Raw genomic sequence first — 19,551 nt, forward strand, 5'->3', positions numbered from 1 at the left:
GATACCCTAGATAAGGATATTACTTACGTTATTTATGAGCATTTGATTGTAGGCAGATGTTTACAATCAAGTGTTTGAAGAGATTTTTTGCACTTAGTTTAAGTCCCTGTCGTGATGAAAACAATCACTTGTAAACAGACATCTGCATAGAGATGCTGTGTGTAAGCATGGGCGCTAGAAAAGGCATGAGCATTGAAAGTGTTTAGTCTTAACTCATTCTGAAGAGGACCTTTCGTTCCTTTACTGTTTTACATGTCTGTTCTTTATTCAAAGGCACGATAAATTAAATAACAAGAGGCTATATAGGAAGAGAGTGCTGTAAAGCACCAAACAGAATGAGTGCAAGATTCACAGAATTTTTCCAAACCCATATTCCTACTAGGAGTGATCCCAATGTCAACTTTACCACTGGCTTTGCTATTTTTCCTTTCTCAACCACCATCCTCCTCCCACACAGTAAATCCCACGAAGGTCACAGCTAGCATCCCCACATCAGGCAGTCCAGCTACCCAGGAGGGTTCACATGTTGCTGCCATGCTACTGCACGTCTGAGAACTCTTCTACAGGCTCATCCTATCTCTGTTGCATCCCAAGGACAATAGTCCATTAGCACCCAAAACCAATGAGACAGACTGCACCTGTAACCTCATTGAATCAAACTCAATGCCCACAGAAGTTAAGTCCACGCTGCCCCTAGCCCCTTATCCAGCACTACAACTAACACTCTCTGCAGCTTTCAAGGAAGCAACTAAAATGCCTTTCAGCTTCTAGGTTTTTCCTGAAAAGCATATGGGGGAAGCGCTGAGTTATTTTGCTATACAAGTTAACTTTCCATCCAAGCACAGTTTGATCCCAAGAGGACTAATTACATGGTCCAGCGAAGAAGAAAAAAACAGCCAAAAGGATCAAACTCACCAAGTGTTTCAGATTAGCATCAGAGAGCATTGAAAAAGCAAAGTTAGCCTGGAACTACTCATAAGTTTAGAAAAAAAATCTCAAATGTGCCTGTTTCTAAGTTGTTCTCATTACTTAGTTCTTGCAACACCCCTTTCAGGAGTAATGCAATGCTTAGCACACCTGAGAAGACCTGCACCAGCAAGAAGTTGAGATGCACAAGTTTAACACTTTATGTAAAAAGTCAAAAAGAAACAAAGTTACAGAGTAAGCGTGTATAAGGCATGGGGAGAAGGCATGCAATTAATGTAAGAGCAGCATAGAAATAAAATCTGTAAAAAATCTTGGTAAACTCTACAAATCGGTTTACTTTTTGTTCATCCTCTTCATCATCTTATTTTATTCACCCCATGCTACATAGCTTGTGCTGGTCACCATATGAGGGTAGCATGAAATAACTCTTGGTTTTGGCAGGTAAACAAGTAATACTGATATTCATGCTAGTTTCACAAAGCCATGTGAGAGCAAGGGTCAGGATCTGGAACCTTCGTGAGGGCTGATACCAACCATCAGGGACACTCGGAGCCTTTGGTTAGAATGGTTGATGAGCCAACTGCAGGTCTGACATCAAACTGTCACCCAGTTACTTTATTTACCAATTCAATAATATATTAAAAAACAGAGCTAACATCTTCAGGATCAGTGAGCCAGCTCGCTCCTGCACAACAGCCTTACTATACATATTTTGATCCGTTATTTCTCCATTTCCATACGGCAGTAACACCCACCACATTTATCCACATTCATGTAAAAACCTCCTGACAAGAAGCATTCTCTCTATCTTCAGTACATGGCATCAAAGACTCCTCTCTGCAGGAGGTACTCACAAATACTGCAGCCTCAGCTAATCTTATAGAACAATGAATTTCATCGCTCCCACTATTGCTAGGGAGCTAATGACAATCACTAGTTTTTTTCCCCAAATCGATTTTAGAAAGTAATAGCTGAGAAAATGTTGGTTCCTTGCCTCATCTTTGGATTTCCACAGCCCCATGAGCCCTTCTTCAACAACAGGAGACATGTTTGAATATTTGAAGCTTGGAAATCAAAAGGTAATTCAAAAAGTAATGAAAGAATTTGATTTTGAGAACTGACTTTGTAGCCAGGAACTTAAAAACAGCTCTCAGAGCTTAGAGACAGTTCTCACTCATCAAGATAAAGACAAGCCAATGCCCTAAGGAAAAACCCTAGGGAAAATAATGAAATAGCTATGGTGACTGGAATTCTAGTCTCTAGGATGCTGTTTCTGAGGTTGGTAGCTGATAGAAAGAAAAAAAAATAAATCAGTATTTATATTCCATATCTCCTTGTACAAAAGTTCAGCTTTCATGTAGGTTTTTGTCATAAAAGTCATTTAAATCACCATAAGAAACAGACACAGACCTACTTAATTAAAATTGGAGCATGAGAAGACTAGAGCTTGAACAGTTACAGAACATAGAAAGGAGTTAGTTAAAAAAATCCAAATCACTTTGGCAAGAGTGTTCCAAGCTGTTTCGTGCTTGACAGCCCTCTTATCACCCAAGGAAGCTAAACTGATACCACTAGACAAGCCTCTGCTCAGCAGCTGGGAGGAGAGCCATTTCTAGAAAGGCACATGGGCAATAGCTGCCAGCAAAACCAGCCGCTGTACTCTGCAAGGGGCAGCACAGAGAATCCCAGTTTAAGTAGTAGAAGGTATCTGTGCCTCTAGACCACCTCCTGCACAAAGGGCTACTTGTGTAGTAGTGGGCAAAGGACAACGCTGCCAAGTTGACTCAGGAAATACCAACACGAACAAAGGCCATAAGCGAAGGTTAGAGGAAGTACCAGGTATTAAATCAGGACTTTCACTCCTCATTCATTTTGCCTCATCAGATCAGAGCTTCAAGTAACCAAAGCAAACACAATGTGAAGTATCTTACACACAATGAGGGAATCATTTTATTAGATTATGGAAGACAGCAGCATTACAGTACAAAAAGTTACAAGAGTAGCAGAAAAAAAGTGTTTTTGGTTTAAATACTCAGGATTATACTGGGGAACATGAGAAGGATAGTACCCTTTTCTAAACTAACTCCTAAACCAGGTTATCAAAATAAGTTTTGAATATTCAGCACAAGTAAAAAAGTTACAACAAACATCATTATAAAATGCTTTAATAAATAGTTTCTTTTCTGAAAGTTTTTTTTTTTTTTTAAGAACATGTCAAACAAAAATGTACTAAAACAGAAGATCCTGCAAAGCAAATCGTGTGTTCCTGTATAAAATAACTGATTTCAAAACATTCATGTTTACATTGTTCATGGGCCAGAGTTTACACTCAAACATCCGCTCCTCTCACTGGTAGGGTAACTAGGTGTATGTAGTGTTATGCTTCTTCAGTAATTAAAATAAATGTACAGTTTGCCCAGTAATAGCAGTAATAAAGCCTAAAAAAAAAATGCACAAGTCTTCCATTACAAATAACCATTTCTAACGAGGTATTCCCATCTTCTGAGCTTGCCAGCCTTTTTTTTTTTTTTTTTTCTTTAGAGCAAAAGATGAATAAAGCACAACAGAAACAAGATTGAGGAAAATATTGTTCCCTTCATTAGGCCTGTATTTAAACGCAAAAAAGTAATACCACATGTAATTAACATATTCACAAAAGAAAAAACAATGCCTCACTATGTTGGTACTGTACAGTAGATGCACCCGTTAGTGTTCTTGAGATGGGCTGAACATGGGGATAAACAAACATTTCTGGATCTATTTACATGTAAGTGGTTATGTTCCTATGTAAATACAAATGACCAACAGATTCCTAACATTGATTGTATTAACATCATTTTCTAATCTGGACATAATACCAAAAAAAGTCTTATAAACTGCCATAAAACCTCCTTTTCTGTAACATAAATTAAAAGGAATGACATGTAAAAAAAGACCAAAATATTTAAGTTATTAAATCAAATATACAGAGTGATTCATTTAATATGTACATATTTACAAAAAAAGCACTTTCACTATTAGAAAATAAACTGTGTCAGTTGGGGAACCTAGAGTTCTCACAATTTTACTATATTGATATGGCAGTCTTTGACAGTTGCTATAGAAAAAGTTTAATCTCAAGGCACTTGTCACATGCTTCAATACTGCAATTCTAAAGGAATTCAACAGAAATAAAAAGGCCACTTTTAAACCACAGTTGAAAGATCTCTATAATTTTTTTGTTCCTATTACAAAGTGTGTAAGGCAAATTTGGAAAAAATCTTACAGAAGCTACTAACGTAACAAGTGCAGTGAGCTGCCATTAATAGAGATTCAAAGTCAAGAAAGCAGTTTAAAGTTCACAATTTCCTCAACCAGGAGGTTTTAAAGCCACCATTAAATTAGAGCAAGTAATAAAAAGAAATACATTCTGTAAACAGTGTACAGTCTTTTGTAATAAACTTTACACATATTGAAAATACAACCTCTCCTCTGCCACACAGCGAGTGTATTATAAGTAAACTTTACAAAAATAGCAACTATCAAAGATTACTCATTTTTTCATCTGACAGTCATTGAATAATTTATACAAGGCTAAAGAAACAAAATAAATTTTATTTATTATTATTTTTATTTATTTTTTTTACGCAAAATAAAGAAACTATGAACATTTGACTCCAGATATTTTTAGTCCTTGATGCAAAGTGGAGATGTCAATTTTTCCCCTCCCCAGTAAGCGTAGGCGCAGTCTGCCTACATTCCAAATACAGATTAGTCTCTACTGCCTTCAAAGTTTGATGCATTCACATTTTTTACAGATCTGTTGTCCATTTTGCCTATTTGATGGGATTTCTTTACTGGACTGCTCTCTGATGTATCAGATGCCTTTGTTGGCAAAGGCTTTGCAAGTTTGTGAGAGAGGAATTTGTCCATTTCCTCATCTCTTTCCTCCTCTTCATCCTCCTCTTCCTCATACTCTACATACTCCTCTACTGCATCACAAGTTCTTTTTTGAGGAGATATGAAGTTTTTGCATTCATAACGAATGTCTTTGTTACTGTAAGATCTGTCTATAGGATTTCTTATGGGATTCAAAGGCGCCCACTGGTTATTGGCACCCTCTTCTCGGGGAGGACGACTTCTTTCTCTCTCTTTTCTTCTCTTCCGAGTCCACCACACACAGATGATTATACAGGTCAGCCATACAATGCTAAATACCGCACAAAGAATTGGAACCAAATAATCTAGAGGGCAAATAAAAAAAAGCAAAGTCTTGAGTTAATGGAACTAGTTATACAGCACTGAGCAACTGCAAGAGAAATATCCATACAAAGCTCTAGATTAGTCCTAGAAAGATTTTTTAGTAACTCTGTTAGGTCCTAGAAAGATTTTGAAGAAAGGAGGATGTCATTGCTGCACAACAGCATATATCTGAATACACTAGATTGTCAAGAAAGACTCTTTACAAAAATAGTGAAGTTAGACTTTGCCCTGCTTAATGATGGGGGAACACCTGAGATGTTTTTCCCCTCGAAAGGACAAGCTTCCTATATAAACACTATCTTCATTCAAGTACCCAAGCCAAGTTGGCCCAGAAAACCTCAGTAATGACTCTGAAAAGAAACAAACTGTTTTTGTAGGAAGGAAGCAGAATGAAGAATATCATCCCTCTAATTTGCCCCTGAAATAGCATATTTCTGATGCAAATGCCAGTGCTAGGTATCCTATCAGTAGATTTCCTTATCATCAAGTCCTCCTGTATTCATGTGCTACCTAGCTCTTACCTGAATGTTTTTGTTTGTTTTTGTGTTTTTTTTTTTGTTGTTTTGTTTTGTTTTGTTTTTTGTTTTTTAAATATTTAACCAAATCAGTCAGGCAGTCTTTAGGATGGTCCACCAGTTTTACTTCCCTGTAAAATTCTTACTTCAATTTCTCCTACAAATATGGTATATACCATAATGTTGTCACTAGATACGAGAACATTCACTGCTCAATGAGTAAGCAAAAGGAGTTGATGCAACTGCTTTTCCCCCAGTTCCCCTATCACAAATCCCATTAGTGTTGTCCAAGCCACACAGATGGATTATTCTTCTGGGAAACAATTTCTGAAGATCTGACAGTTATTTGTCTTTTTCAAGGGCTTTATTACTAGAACAGAATATCTTTTCTGCTAAGCAAGAATTCATGCATTGTAAGTAGTAAGACATCAGGTGCTTTGCTTTTATAAAGACAGGATGGCTCAACAGCTCTGCAGACACACACAGTCCGAACTACAATTTCGGCCTCTAGTCTAAATACAAGTTTTCTGCAGTTTTGAGACAGTTACTTACAGAATAACCTGCAAGTTGCTGTACAGGCAGCTGCTGCAATGCCATGGTCATTCATTCCAACTTTAAAATGTCTTCTGAACATATTCTAGTGTGAAAGATGATGGTATGCATGATCTGACATGCTCAAACATTTCCTTCTTGTACAGGAAGATGAATAACCAGGAAAGGGGTTTGCCTCATGAGATTTAAAGTCATAGTTTAGCATGCTAGTGAAAGACTGTACTCTTAATAATAACTGTTATTCTCTCTCCATTTTCCATAAGCAGTCTAAACCATGAATGTGGTGGTGGGAATAACTTAAGAAAAGGAGCTCTTCATACCAGCTTCAAGTAAAAAAAGATTCTTATGCAAAGAATAGTCTCCGTAAGATCCAAATGAAGATTTTTTTTTATTTACTTTTTTTTTTTTTTTAAAACCAGAGGAAATTAATGAAGTATTTAAATAATCATCTCCATCTGGACACTCGAGCATCCCACAGAAATCAGTCTTAAAGATATAGGGCTTTGCACCAATGTTTTGTGGTAGGTTTATACCTGCCACACCTAATTAAAGGTGTCTAATTAGAGGGTAAAAATAAAACAAACCAAAGACCACGAGAGACCAGGCTATAGTTTACTTCTTCATGAGTCCAGTTAAAGAACTGGGGTCCACTGGTCAATATAGAGCATCCACAGTGAAATGAGTCTAGAAACATCTTACAGCTAGTGCTTGAGAATAAAGTCAAAGACTTCACACTTTCTCAGAGAATCTTTGGATTTCATTGATGCAGAAGTAAAACAATCCCAACTCTTTCCCCAGAATTTAATGCACAATCAGAACAGAGAAGCTGAAGTATTTCAGAATTACAGCTCAGTTATCATCTATGACATGACATTCATGACAAAAACAAAGCTAGTAGCCTCCCAGCCTCCCTCAGAAGAGCTAAGGAAATACTACATTTGCCAAGGCTTTAACAGATGAAAGGCATTCCCCTAAAGGGAAAACATAAAGGAAATGGAACCAGGCAATTTACTCATTGTTTTGACTATGGTTGGAAGATCTTCCAGAAGATTATCTGGGGAGGTCTAAGAAAGTTGGGAGGGTCTCCAACATTTGTAAGATTTCCACTCTGAAGCTCTTTAATCAAACTGCAGCCCACCAGGGGTCCTTCAGAAAACCTTCTCCTGCCTCCCCCAGACAGGAAAAGGACAAGGAACACAGGCACGCAAAACTTCAACTGTTCATTTTGGCACATCTCGTGGACAGACAATACTGAGAGATGAAGGTATCTCCAATCACACCATACCCTTGTTAAGGGGAATGTATGTTACAGTTTAAACCAGCTGTGCACTACTGATAAACATGAAGGAGAACAAAGTTTTGTATTACCATTGTCAAGTACTGAAAGATCCTAGACATCTAACTCCTGCTAAGGTAATACATAAGCACTTCAGAAGAGACTTGGTATCACACTATATCCACCCCTGTTCCCATGTTTTCAGTACCTCACATCTTCAGTTTCTATAGTGCAGCAGCACCAAGGTCTGAGGTTTGGTTAAGGTTAATGTAGGAAAATCAGAAAAGATATGAAAACAAGAACTCCTGATCTGGTGGAAGGTATGCTTAGGATAGAAAATGGGGTTAGAAATAGCGGCAATAGCAGGTAGGGACATAATCCATAACATGGTATCAAGTTTAACCTAGCACACAAGCACAGACTCTTGATCTTAAAGCCACTTTCCTCTTCAGTTAGCAATAGCAATTGAAGAAACAACCTGGTCTACCATTTTCCCACACAGAGACAAGACACTGACAGCAAGGAATAGAAAACACTTGAACACACACAGGATGAGTGCATTGGGAACCTTACCTGATGATGAATTCCCAACAACTATGGTCTCTACTTTAACTTCAGTTACTGCCAACATAACAGTGCTGTTCTGCCGCTTGGTGATGGCATTTACTATTGTATTAGCAGCATTCTGTATGAGACTATTATCTTGTTCATCTCGATGTGGGACAAAAGACTAAAAGGCAGGGAAGGTGAAAAAACAATTACTGCAGTCACCTAGACAAAACATTGCAATTTTTAAATTTAACTCTATCTTATTTGAGTTCTGTGGCTTGAGTTTACCTGACAGAAGTTAGAAACGTTTAAATATTCTGTATCAATATCATGGATGTCTTTATTTGAACTGCAGATGCAGTGTCAGGCTTGGTTGGTAACATGCCTACTTGCTAATCCAGCATATCTCAAAATGCAGCTGACTTCCATGTCACTTACACCACTGAGCTAAACTTAGTTATACTTTGAAGCACTTCAAGACGTGTGGATTATCTAGATAGAAGCCTGGACTAATAACAGTCTGCTCTATTTATACCGTACCGTTTACTTCTTGCATCATGGCTCAGCATGTTCTTTACAATACTGGCAGAGACAGTCCAGCTTCTGCCTTAACAAACACTTTAATATGAAAATTAATTCTTTATTTGGAAACTACTCAATAGAGAAGCATTGAGTGACTGAGCTATAAATGCCTCTAAAGCACATCTTTAGCTCAGTATGGCAACAATCACTCGCACCTACTTAACTTGCATCTTCTTCAACTTAACACTTATGCTTAGTGAACATCCTGAAGCAGTCATACTAGATGGCAAGTACCAACTTCTTTACACTGCAAAGATCAAATCCAACCACCTGCAACTATCTTCCCACTGAGAAGGTCAAAAGCCCAAGATTTGATAGAGCAGGTAGGCACCTGTTCACTAATTTAGGCTGAATTAGTCCTCAGAATGACTTTATCAGCAGATTGTGATCACCTTCTGTCATTAATGAAGCTTGTAATCCAGATATCTAGCAGTATAGGAAATTCCATGAGATCACAAAATCACAGTACAGTCAGCCTAGGCCACAGATTGCAACATCTATATTGAAGTGAAACAAGCTTAAACAACCTCTTCCCCTGCTCAAACTAATGACAACACATATACACACACACATCTCATACTTACAATAGCAACTTCCACCGCATTTTCTGTGGAGTATGACAGATCACATAGTATTATCAAAGTTCTGTCCCTAGAAACAGTCCTAGTAGCTGGTAAATATCGAATTTCAGAACAGATATTTTCAGTTGTAGTGCCCTGTTAGAAGCAATGGAGATCACATGACTTTAGTTCAAGTCAGAATTAGCACAAAATAAACACCTCCACAGTTTCTGCAGTTACTGAGACCTGATGAAGGGGACAAATAAGGCAGGCAAGAAACGGCAGAAAAGTGAGGAACAGTTTTTGAATGAAGGGAAGAAGCTGAGCTTATATGACTATCCTAGTACAGTCTAAACCCAGCTTGTACTGTAAGAAGTAATTTATTTCTTTGAAATTAAAATATATATATATATTCAGTAAAAACCCTAACTTTACCTTGCCCTTTAGGCAAAGCAAAATTTATAACTGAAGTCTAAGAATAAAATTTGCAAGTTGATGACAGCAAGTTGTGCTATAAATATTAATCTTCTATTCCCCAACACGGAAGATATATTAAATATAGAAATGTATAAAACATTCCCATACTTGATTAATAATTATTCTCACCTGGGGGACTTTGTTTCCATTAAAAATTAAAGTAATCCTAGCACAGTCATTGTCCAAGTATCCTGAATTAGGTAGACACTTGATATTGGCAGGCAGAGGTTCAGAGGCACTGCATTCTCCCCAGTCAGTACATGGTGGCTGAAAACATTTCATATACTTCTCCTGGCATTCTTGACCCATGGGACACTGGGTATTTGAATTATCCCAGTGTTTGTGTAACAGACAAGGTTTTTTCCCACACCACACCTAGAAATTCAGAACAAAAAAAGTACTGTTACAGTTAATTGGTCTTATGCATCAAAATCAAATAAGCTATTCACTAAGATTGTCACGATCTACTACTAATTGCAAAGTACTTATTTTGATATTACTATAGTCTTAGTAGAAGATGGAGTTGCTCTTCCAGAAAGAGTGGATGTTTTGTATTGACTAAAGAGTAAACTGAGCAAAGATTACCCAAGATACTGGTGACACCGAGGGGCTTCCAGATTAATCCCACATAATTTCAAACCATATGGAAGTTCAGACTTTTTTTTTAAGCTAGTCATCTAGGCTTTTTATTTCTAGAATATAAAAACCTCCCTAAGGTTTCATTTCCCTTCAATTTTTATACTAAGATCCTTGCTACAGAATGCTGAAGACATTAAGGAATGACAGATCAGTAATAACCACTGACATTTCGACCACTCTTCCAAGAAAATAGTATGCCAGCACCCCCAACTTACTGAGGGACAGCAAGCTTCCAAACACCACTCCACTTTATGATGCACCTTTGTGAAGCATATAAAATGCTATACAGCTATTCATTTATTAATGTATGGATTTCTTAAAGCACCATTAACAGCAAGAGAACATTCATTTCACTACACATGAAAGAACCAAACAATATGAGTAACTTGTAATCACTGCACCATTTATTTGCCTCAAAGCTGTGTGCTGCCACCCTATACGCATCCTTAAGTCTCCTTCCACAACAGGAAGCATATTTCTGCAGTTGTAGTTGCCATCACATACTGTTCCCCTTTGAAGGCATCTCAAACTTCAAACTCACAACACCATAAAGACTAAAAATAGTATTTTTAAATTATTACATGCAAGATAGTTATTTCCTAGCCTACAGGGCATACCTACCTAATAAAAAACCATGAAGGCTGAACAGATCAGCAAGATCCAGGCTTTTAAACTGGTGCTTCCAATGAAACACCTGGGAGACTGCCAGGTGAGGCAGTGTCATAAGTACTGTTAGTGCTCATCTCAAACCACCCACCTAGCCTTACAACTTGTAAGCAGCACCGATCTTGTTTTTCTCCAACTGTGATGTAAAGCTGCACAGGCACCACAAATCCACTGAGATATCACAGCATGGCTGAAAGGTCTGCAGCACATACACTAACGTGTTCTATCTGAATTTAGGCTAGTCATATGGCTTCTAAGTCACAACCACAAACATATAGTCCATAATAAATATACAAAGATTACAATTAGTCAATTCATAAGTCTACTGAAGGACAACACAAAGGCAAAGATTGCCCACTGAAGAAACTGTTTTTCTTCCTCCACATCCTTTACCTTGGAATTAAGGTTTCTTGGAATTAAGTCTAATACCATGTTTGCAAAGCTTTGGCAGAGATTATTTTTTTTCTAAAATCATTTCAAGGATCATTATTCCATTCCCATTAATATTTACTTTTCTGAAAAAAAAAAAAGTGCCTGTCTGCTTCTAGAGAGCTTGTTCTAGCAGGTAGAGGGTAGGACAATAGCTTATCATTGTAAAGCCAATCCCGTTGGTGTTTTTACGGGAAGTCCTTGCAGACAGAAAAGGACATTCTGTGGGTGTGCTATGCAAGAGTCTTGATGGAAAAGAGAGACTAATTTGTGCATGAAGAAATACTAACTTGTACATGAAGTATGTTTCAGCCAGAAGGATTTAAGAAAGCAGGTCAAAATAACTACCTTGGTGCAGTCAATACGGCCATCCAAGCAGTGACAGTTGTTGCATTCTTGATCCCACCTGCTGCCATGAGGAAACGTCATTCCTTTAAGCCAGCAAGGCTTTCCAATTCCAATCACTACAGAAAGAAACAGGCACTTAACTCAATCACTGAAACTATAAATATTTAAATAATAAAAAAACCTTGCTGCTTATTCAGACCATTGCATATAAACTCTATACTAACTACAATTGTAAATTGTACCCAATTGTTTTTTGGGGGCAGAGGTTGATACGTAGATATAGAAATACCTTCTTGGCACCTAGGACCAACTCTTCCAGGGGGACAAGTGCATCGGTATCCATTGATTTCATCTATACAAGTGGCACCATATCCACAAGGGGAAGACTGGCATTCATCAATATCTAGAGAGAAAATAGGAAAACTCAACAGCAAGAACATAAAGCATTGTAATCAAACATTTACTGGGATGTAATCTGACAATACCTGCTTTTCTAACACGCAAGAGTTTGGCTTCAGAATTAATCATCTTAATTGGAATTATTCTTATAATTCCATCCTAATTGAAACTTTGGTAATCAAAGCAGCAATCTTATGCTGACTCATCTTACAGAGCAGAGGTGTTGGACAGCTGTAGGTGCTAATGTCTTCTCCACACACAGCTAATGTCAGAACAGGATGTGGGACTGTAGTCCTAGTGTCTGCCATTTAGACTTAGAAAATCACATGCTTTCAGGAGGTTATCATAGTGCAAGAAACAAACAATAAATTGGCTCAACAGTGTCCCCCCAAAAAATTACAAAGAAGTTTCTTACAGCAATACAATCTACCACGAAGAGGAAAAATATAGTTTGTTACAGACATTTGATACAACTTCCCAATAACTATGAAATAGCAAGTAGATTCATTTAGTACACAGATACTTAGCACAACAGCATCTCAAACAGCCTTCGAAGATTCACAGACTTACAGAAATCTAATGAAAAAAGGCAGAATCATAGAATTATGCAGGTTGGAAAAGACCTTTAAGATCATCTAACTCAACTTTTAATCTAGTACTAAAGTCCACTACTCAATCATGCTGCTAAGTCCTAAGCCTACACATTTCCTGAAGATCTCCAGGGATGGTGACTCAACCATTTCCTTGGGCAGCATGTTCCAACACTGCACAACCCTTTCAGTAAAGGAATTTCTCTTCTCCTAATATCCAAACCTAACTTCCCCCGACACAATTTGAGGCCACTTCCCTTAATCTCATCACTTGATGCTTGGGAGAAGAGCCCGACCCCCACCTTACTATTGCCTCCTTTAAGTAACTGCATAGCACAATTTGCACCCACCCCCAACTCCTTTTCTCTAGGAGAAATAACCTCAGATCCCTCAGCCACTTCTCCTAGGACTTGTGAAGCAAGAAGCATTGCCCGTTCAGATGCACAAAGTATTTGTCATCCTGGATAAGTGAATAACACTAATTTATGCAAAAGTCTACCAATAGAAGTAAAAAAAACAACCTGCCAATTTGCAAGCTACAGCCAGCTGCTTCAGTTTTGACCTTAACCGTTCTCTCCCAAGACATATATCAAAAGTTTAATAGATTCATTTAGGTTGGAAAACACCCAACCATCAACTAACACTACAAGTCCACCACCAAACCACATCTCTAAGCACCATGCCCACGTGTCTCAAGTATCTCCATGGAAGGTGACTTCACTGCTTCCCTGGACAGCTAGTTCCAATGCCTAACCCCCTCTTGAAATCCCACTCCAATCCCACAGAAAAATTATTTAAACACTAATTCTTAGCTGATACAGGCTATCAGCTCATCTTCTGTGTTTACAGGACTAGAGTTAGTCTCATTATTACCACCACAATTGCTGTTACCTGTATAGGCAACAGAAACAACAACACATAAAAGAACATGAGCCAAAGAGCTTTTGGTTCTATTCTAGCTCCCTTCAGAACCACTCCATGACAAAGTACCAGCAAAATTCAGAAGCATCTAAACTACAGCGTTTGATTACTCCTTCCTCCTCTATTCAAGCTATGTTAAAGACTACCTAAATGGCTGTTAATTCTTACTGTTATCAGCATCCCATAATAGGTATTTGTTAGAGCTACTTCCTTTGTTTACAACTTTCTAAACAAGGAAAAAGCAGTCAGCAACCCCATTACAAATACACAGCATTTGTCTTTGACCACAAGTAGTCCTCTCTGCATTTCACATCTGGAAAAAGGACAGTTCAACATCCCTGAGTGTCTGCATGTAATTATACATACATAATTATCTGCCCTCTCTGGTTCTACATCCAGAGATCGCTAACTACAGTAGATGTAATAGCCTCAAAGTCCGATCTACCCAAAGTAAAATTATATAAAAATAGAGTAAATATATTTAGATCAAAATAGTAGTATTCAGAAGTATTTAATTAAAAACACAAAAAGACATACACACATCCACAACATTTAAATGTAGTCTTCAAGTCCTTTGTTTCCTCCTTTTTTTCAGCCTCTAGTGAAAATTGCCATGTAACAGGTTAGTTTTATAGCTTTGAAAGAGCCTTTATCATATTTCTTGCAAAATGCTGTGCTCCACTACCTGTATTCATGTCCTCCTCATATTTTGTTTTCATTTGAGATATCCAAGTGGATTTTAGTTTCTAATTTTTTAGTTTCTAATGTTAAATGGTACACTTAATGCGTCATCTTTAATGATGAATTGCTTATCAAGAGAAATACTAGATCATAATAAACTCCTATAAAACCAACACTCCAGACCCTTCAGAAATGCCTGACAAAAAGCAGCGACAAAGTACAATTTAAGCCAAGTCACTTTGGTTGCATTTAATGAAATAAAGAAAGGAACAGGAACTGCCATTGTTTGCAAGGTGAGTACCAGTGCCTGACTGACCCAGTTGGCTTCTTTATTTGGAATTCAGCTGACCTAATGCAAAGAGGATTTAAGGGTTCTTTCTGATTTGTGTGCTGGAATGGTGCAACCTTTCAGGTCATTATTCATATAGGTACTTTACTTACTAATTCTGCAGTCAGGACCAGCAAATCCAGGTGCGCATTCGCATCGAAACCAATTCACACCATCGACACAGATACCTCCGTTGTAACTGTAAAAAAAATAAACATAACTACACCAGTTGTTCTCAGGCTACATTCACAAGTCTAAAGATGAATGAAAAACATAGGTTCCTCACACTGCCTGTTCAAATGCAAATTTCTATCGTCTTTATTCATGGGACTTTCTCACTATTCAAAGAATTACAAAGTCCCTAATTCATAATACTAGTCTAGACTCAAGCTATTGTTTCAGTGGTCTCTAATTAAAGCTTTGTTAATTAAACCTGCTGCTGCTGTTCAGGGGAACAACTTATTTCATCATTTGAAAAAGCATACTGTTAGATAAAACTGCTTTGTAAGTTACCTGTTGAACCAACAACATCTACAAAAGCATGCATGGGGAAGAACATCAACAGATCTCAAGGAAATAAAGCAGCCCTAAAAAGCTAATACAGAGCCAGAACTTCTGGAATTTATTTGAAATGCAATAACCCCTACTGAATGCATCAGAGGTTGACAACAGGGAAAGATAAGGTAGATAGTTTGCTTAATCCACGTGTCAGTATTTTTCCTCTTAAGCCATAAACAAGCTTCTATGTTTAACACTCCTAATATATCTCCCCCCCAAAAATTACTATTTTAAAAACTCATTTATACAGAGTATTTGATCTAACTGTAAGTTTTTTTTATATTTGTTTAAAACTATTTGCTGCAGATTAACAAGTTTTGATTATTTTTCAATTCTTATTCTAAAACTCAGTTGTAGATACTTGAGATGTTATCAAGTCTGATTCATTTCACACTATAGTAAGTCACCAGTCAGTTCTGGCATGAAAACTACACTCTGAAATACTTTGTTCATATATGAATCAGCTCAAGATCATTCTGTGGTCTTTGCTGTTGTGAAGAAATAGATAAGGCACAACTAAGAACTGTTTTAAGACTTACAAAGGCTGGCTTCAATTATTTTAGGGTAGAATTTGTTCTAATCTAGAATAGAAATCCATATTACTGTGCTGTCTTATTTTCACAATAGGTATAGAATTGTAATTCTCATACTTACCATGGATGAGGGTTGCAGTCATTGGTATCTATAAAAAAGAAAATAGACTAACATCAGACTAACATAACTGACATTTTCTAGCATACAATATTATAATTTAAAAGACAATGAAAGCAAAAAGTTCAAAAAGATTCCTTCTACACACACGCTTGCAAAAAAAGTTCAATTAGACCTAAGAGACTTAAGAAATACCTTACATTTTCATTTTAGTCATAAAGTCTTACAATTTCTGCATATTCAACACCATGGACTGGTAAGTAGAATGATGGCAACGTAACAGGAATAAAACACATTATTGCAGTAGTAGTTCCTAGCTCACACAGCCTCTAAAAGCTTTTTAAAGGATTCTTATTACTTTAGCAATTCATACATATGTATGCAACAGTCAGATTTCTTAAGCAAATCTTTCACATTATAAATAATTCTGAATTATTTGTTAGCAGTTACACTGGTACTGTAACTTTTAAAACAGCTCATTAGGGCATACATCAGTACAACAGCAATTTCAGGGTAAACTTAAAGTGAAAACAGATCTCAGATGTAGACTTCTTCTGTTATGCCTTGAAACAAAAAAGAAGAGCTGCAAGCTTTGTTCCACCTAACTAATTCATTGTGTTGACAAGTCAAAGCAATTAATAACTATCCTCAAAGAAAGTAGCTGTATATGATGGAATATGCACCACCACCTTACTTTCCAGATACTTTTCATTATTAAATATACAGAGCAAAACAATCCCAGAGATAGTTGATCCCGAAGATTATTTTTCTCTAAGAGGCTGGATGTCATATTTTGGCAGAGAATAGTGGCAAAAAGAAACACGGCAAATTCTTCATTCATTAGTCAAGCATCATATTTACTGTGAGTGATTCAGATATTTTGGCAGCTAAACACAATAAACTTGCTTTGTTTCAGTTAACAACTCTGCTAGACACTCTGAGTATCACAGAGCAAAGAAGAAAAAGCCTTACTCTGTGTGCATGTACGTCCTTCCCATCCTTCTTTGCAGATGCAAGAAAAGGAGTCTCCGCTGCCAACACATGTTCCACCATTCATACAAGGGTTTGGAATACAACTGCTGTTTTTAGCTTTGAAAACAGAAAAGGTATCTACTTAGCACAACAAATATATCCGTCATCTGGATATATCAAGATCACTAACCTGAATAGCACTTATGTCAGCACTGCAAGACTTACAAGAAGGTGAAAAGATTCTAAGAAGAGCCACATGCACAGTCATCTCTTACCTACCTTCACGATCACAAATCAAATGCTTAATTGAATCAAGATAAATTATCTATTTTTCCCCCAGGTAAGGTAAGCATTCCTCAAATACTGCTAAATTCCTACTCTGGTAGTATCCCACATCAGCTGGGATACACAGCCTGCACAGGATGTGAACACTGGTTGGTGCTTATGACTAGAAATTTTTCTAGAAAAGGGAATAAACTACCCTGAACTCAGTCATGATCCAACTGGAAAGGCATTGACAGTCAACTAGAATACAGCTTTCCCCATTTACGAAATGATTAAGTATTATTTAAGTTGTTCTCTGCTTCTGCCTTTGTCCATAGACAATTTAGAGCTTACCAATGTTGCAAGTGCTTCCAATCCATTCTGGAGGACACGAACAGCGGAATGTATCTCCATCGTCATAGCACGTTCCACCATTGCTACAAGTATTTGCATCACATTGGTACTCACCTACATGTTTACAATAAAAACAATTAAAAATAATCATGTCCAGGCTAATGGAAATTAGAAGGCCAGGTATTTTTTACTCACAAGTTTACTTTTTTTTTTTAGAGAGACTTTACATTTAAATGCAACGGTACTAGAAATGCATAGTTCTACTTGCTGTATTAGAGTAAGCAAGCCAAAAATAGTGGAATCTAAGGGCCTCTCTTAAGACTATTCCACTACAGTTTGTGAAAGAGTAGGTTCTTTAAAAATTCCATTTTGTTGCTGGGAAACTGGAAGAGGTAATGAAAATACGACTATTATTTCACTGAGATTGTTTTAAGTTTCAGGAACTCTAGTCTCATGCAAAGAAAGAAAACTAAAGATAAAAGAAAAGAACACTTACGTGAATGGCAAGTTTTGCCTTTCCAGTCATTCTTACATTCACAATAGAAGTCATTTACCAAATCAATGCATCGGCCACCGTTATGACATGGGTTAGGAGAACAGTCATTGAAATCTAGAAAGAGTTATTCAAATTAGCTGATCTAGCCTAGCCAGGGCCATGACAAAGAACACAAAATGTTTCTTTATAAAGGAAATAATCTGCATAGCATTTATGAAAACAGCATTCCTAATTGTTAAGCAGTTATCTTTATATAAGCAAGGAAAATCTATTTTTAATAAACACGAATTACAAAACACTTTGACAACATAAGACAAAAGTATCTTTTAGAAATCAGCAGTATGACTAAGTAGAGAGCCACCATAGTTTCTTTTTCCAGCAAATGTCTGCATTTTGAACTTTAGAACTTTCTACTATGCAACTTAAGAGTAGAAACCACAATATCCTGAAAAGAAGCCCTAACTCAGGCCATCCACAAGACAAGGCTCGCTTCTCCATGTGTACATGTATATACACACAAATATACAGAAGTTCTAGAGAGAATGCTTTCTACTCAAGACAAGTTTCAATACTTAAAACAATTATTCCAAAACAACCTTCAACTAAACCACACAAATTCTTGAAAGTGATAGCTATCAAAAGCTTCTCAGCCTTTATTTCACATCTGAATTGACAGACATCCTGTAGTAAGTCTCAACAAATCCTTGTCCTCATGTTTTAGAAGGAACTTCATTCAGAGTAGATATCACATTTAATAAAGAATCAGCTGCAGTTTCCTCTGAGTTAACATCCATAAACTTGATCTAGTACACTTCATTAGCCAAAGCCCAAGAAGTCTCAGCCAAGGTAACAAGAGTAAAGGCCTGCTCCCACTGAGCCCAGAATACAAAGCACTTAAGTTGCAATATTCATCGAGTAAAACTTCAGACTTCAGCAGTTCTTTTCTTACCAAAGGACTAGAATGTTAGATTTGTGATTCTTTCAGTAAGGTGGAAGCACGTTATAACTTACACGGGTTTAAAGCTAAAAAGCTTTCCAAGTTTGGAAACTGATGCATATTAACTGATTTGATAAAGGACAGACTTATGTACATTAAGTACACTAAGAGGCAAATATGCTTATAGCAATAAGAGGAATGAGTCTTTTTTAGCATGTTCTCTATTCACTTTTGCTTCTCCTCAGAAGAACTTTTTTTCTCCTGAGGTATGTCCCATGCTATAACCAAAGCATCAGATTATAGTTACATCAAAAGAACAGAATCTTTTAGAGCTGCTGCTATAAAATCTTGAAAATGCTTCACCAAACAACACTGAGTAGGCTGTCTGTTACCATAGAACAGAGAAACTACTGCAGGATTAGCTATATCCTAAATGTCACTAATTGTTACAACATAACTGTAGTATTTAACAGGGGAATGCATAGCAATACTCACTTGTGTCACACAACTCTCCTTCCCAGCCACTTGAGCAGAAACACCTAAATGAATCAACTTCATCGATGCACGTCCCACCATTCTTGCAAGGTTTCCCAAGACAATCATTGATGTCTATGACAAAGAGTCAACAATTATTGCTC

At 37.2% G+C, this 19,551-nt stretch overlaps 1 protein-coding gene across 1 annotated transcript in view; it reads right to left on the reverse strand.

The window, feature by feature from the left end:
• Positions 1 to 2,871: 2,871 nt before the first annotated feature.
• The window catches only part of JAG2 (jagged canonical Notch ligand 2), a gene marked incomplete at its 5' end in the record, with an annotated part of 68,133 nt that continues 51,453 nt past the window's right edge, over positions 2,872 to 19,551 (reverse strand). The window contains 12 exons of the mRNA XM_084288406.1: positions 2,872 to 5,150; positions 8,086 to 8,242; positions 9,228 to 9,359; positions 9,810 to 10,055; positions 11,763 to 11,878; positions 12,052 to 12,165; positions 14,795 to 14,880; positions 15,894 to 15,921; positions 16,863 to 16,979; positions 17,481 to 17,594; positions 17,977 to 18,090; positions 19,409 to 19,522. Coding sequence (XP_084144532.1) covers positions 4,678 to 5,150; positions 8,086 to 8,242; positions 9,228 to 9,359; positions 9,810 to 10,055; positions 11,763 to 11,878; positions 12,052 to 12,165; positions 14,795 to 14,880; positions 15,894 to 15,921; positions 16,863 to 16,979; positions 17,481 to 17,594; positions 17,977 to 18,090; positions 19,409 to 19,522 — 1,811 coding nt within the window. The 3' untranslated portion in view covers positions 2,872 to 4,677. The remainder of the gene's footprint in view (positions 5,151 to 8,085; positions 8,243 to 9,227; positions 9,360 to 9,809; positions 10,056 to 11,762; positions 11,879 to 12,051; positions 12,166 to 14,794; positions 14,881 to 15,893; positions 15,922 to 16,862; positions 16,980 to 17,480; positions 17,595 to 17,976; positions 18,091 to 19,408; positions 19,523 to 19,551) is intronic.

Source organism: Netta rufina, assembly GCF_964035555.1.
Source record: "Netta rufina genome assembly, chromosome: 5".
In the NCBI taxonomy this organism is placed as follows: domain Eukaryota; kingdom Metazoa; phylum Chordata; class Aves; order Anseriformes; family Anatidae; genus Netta; species Netta rufina.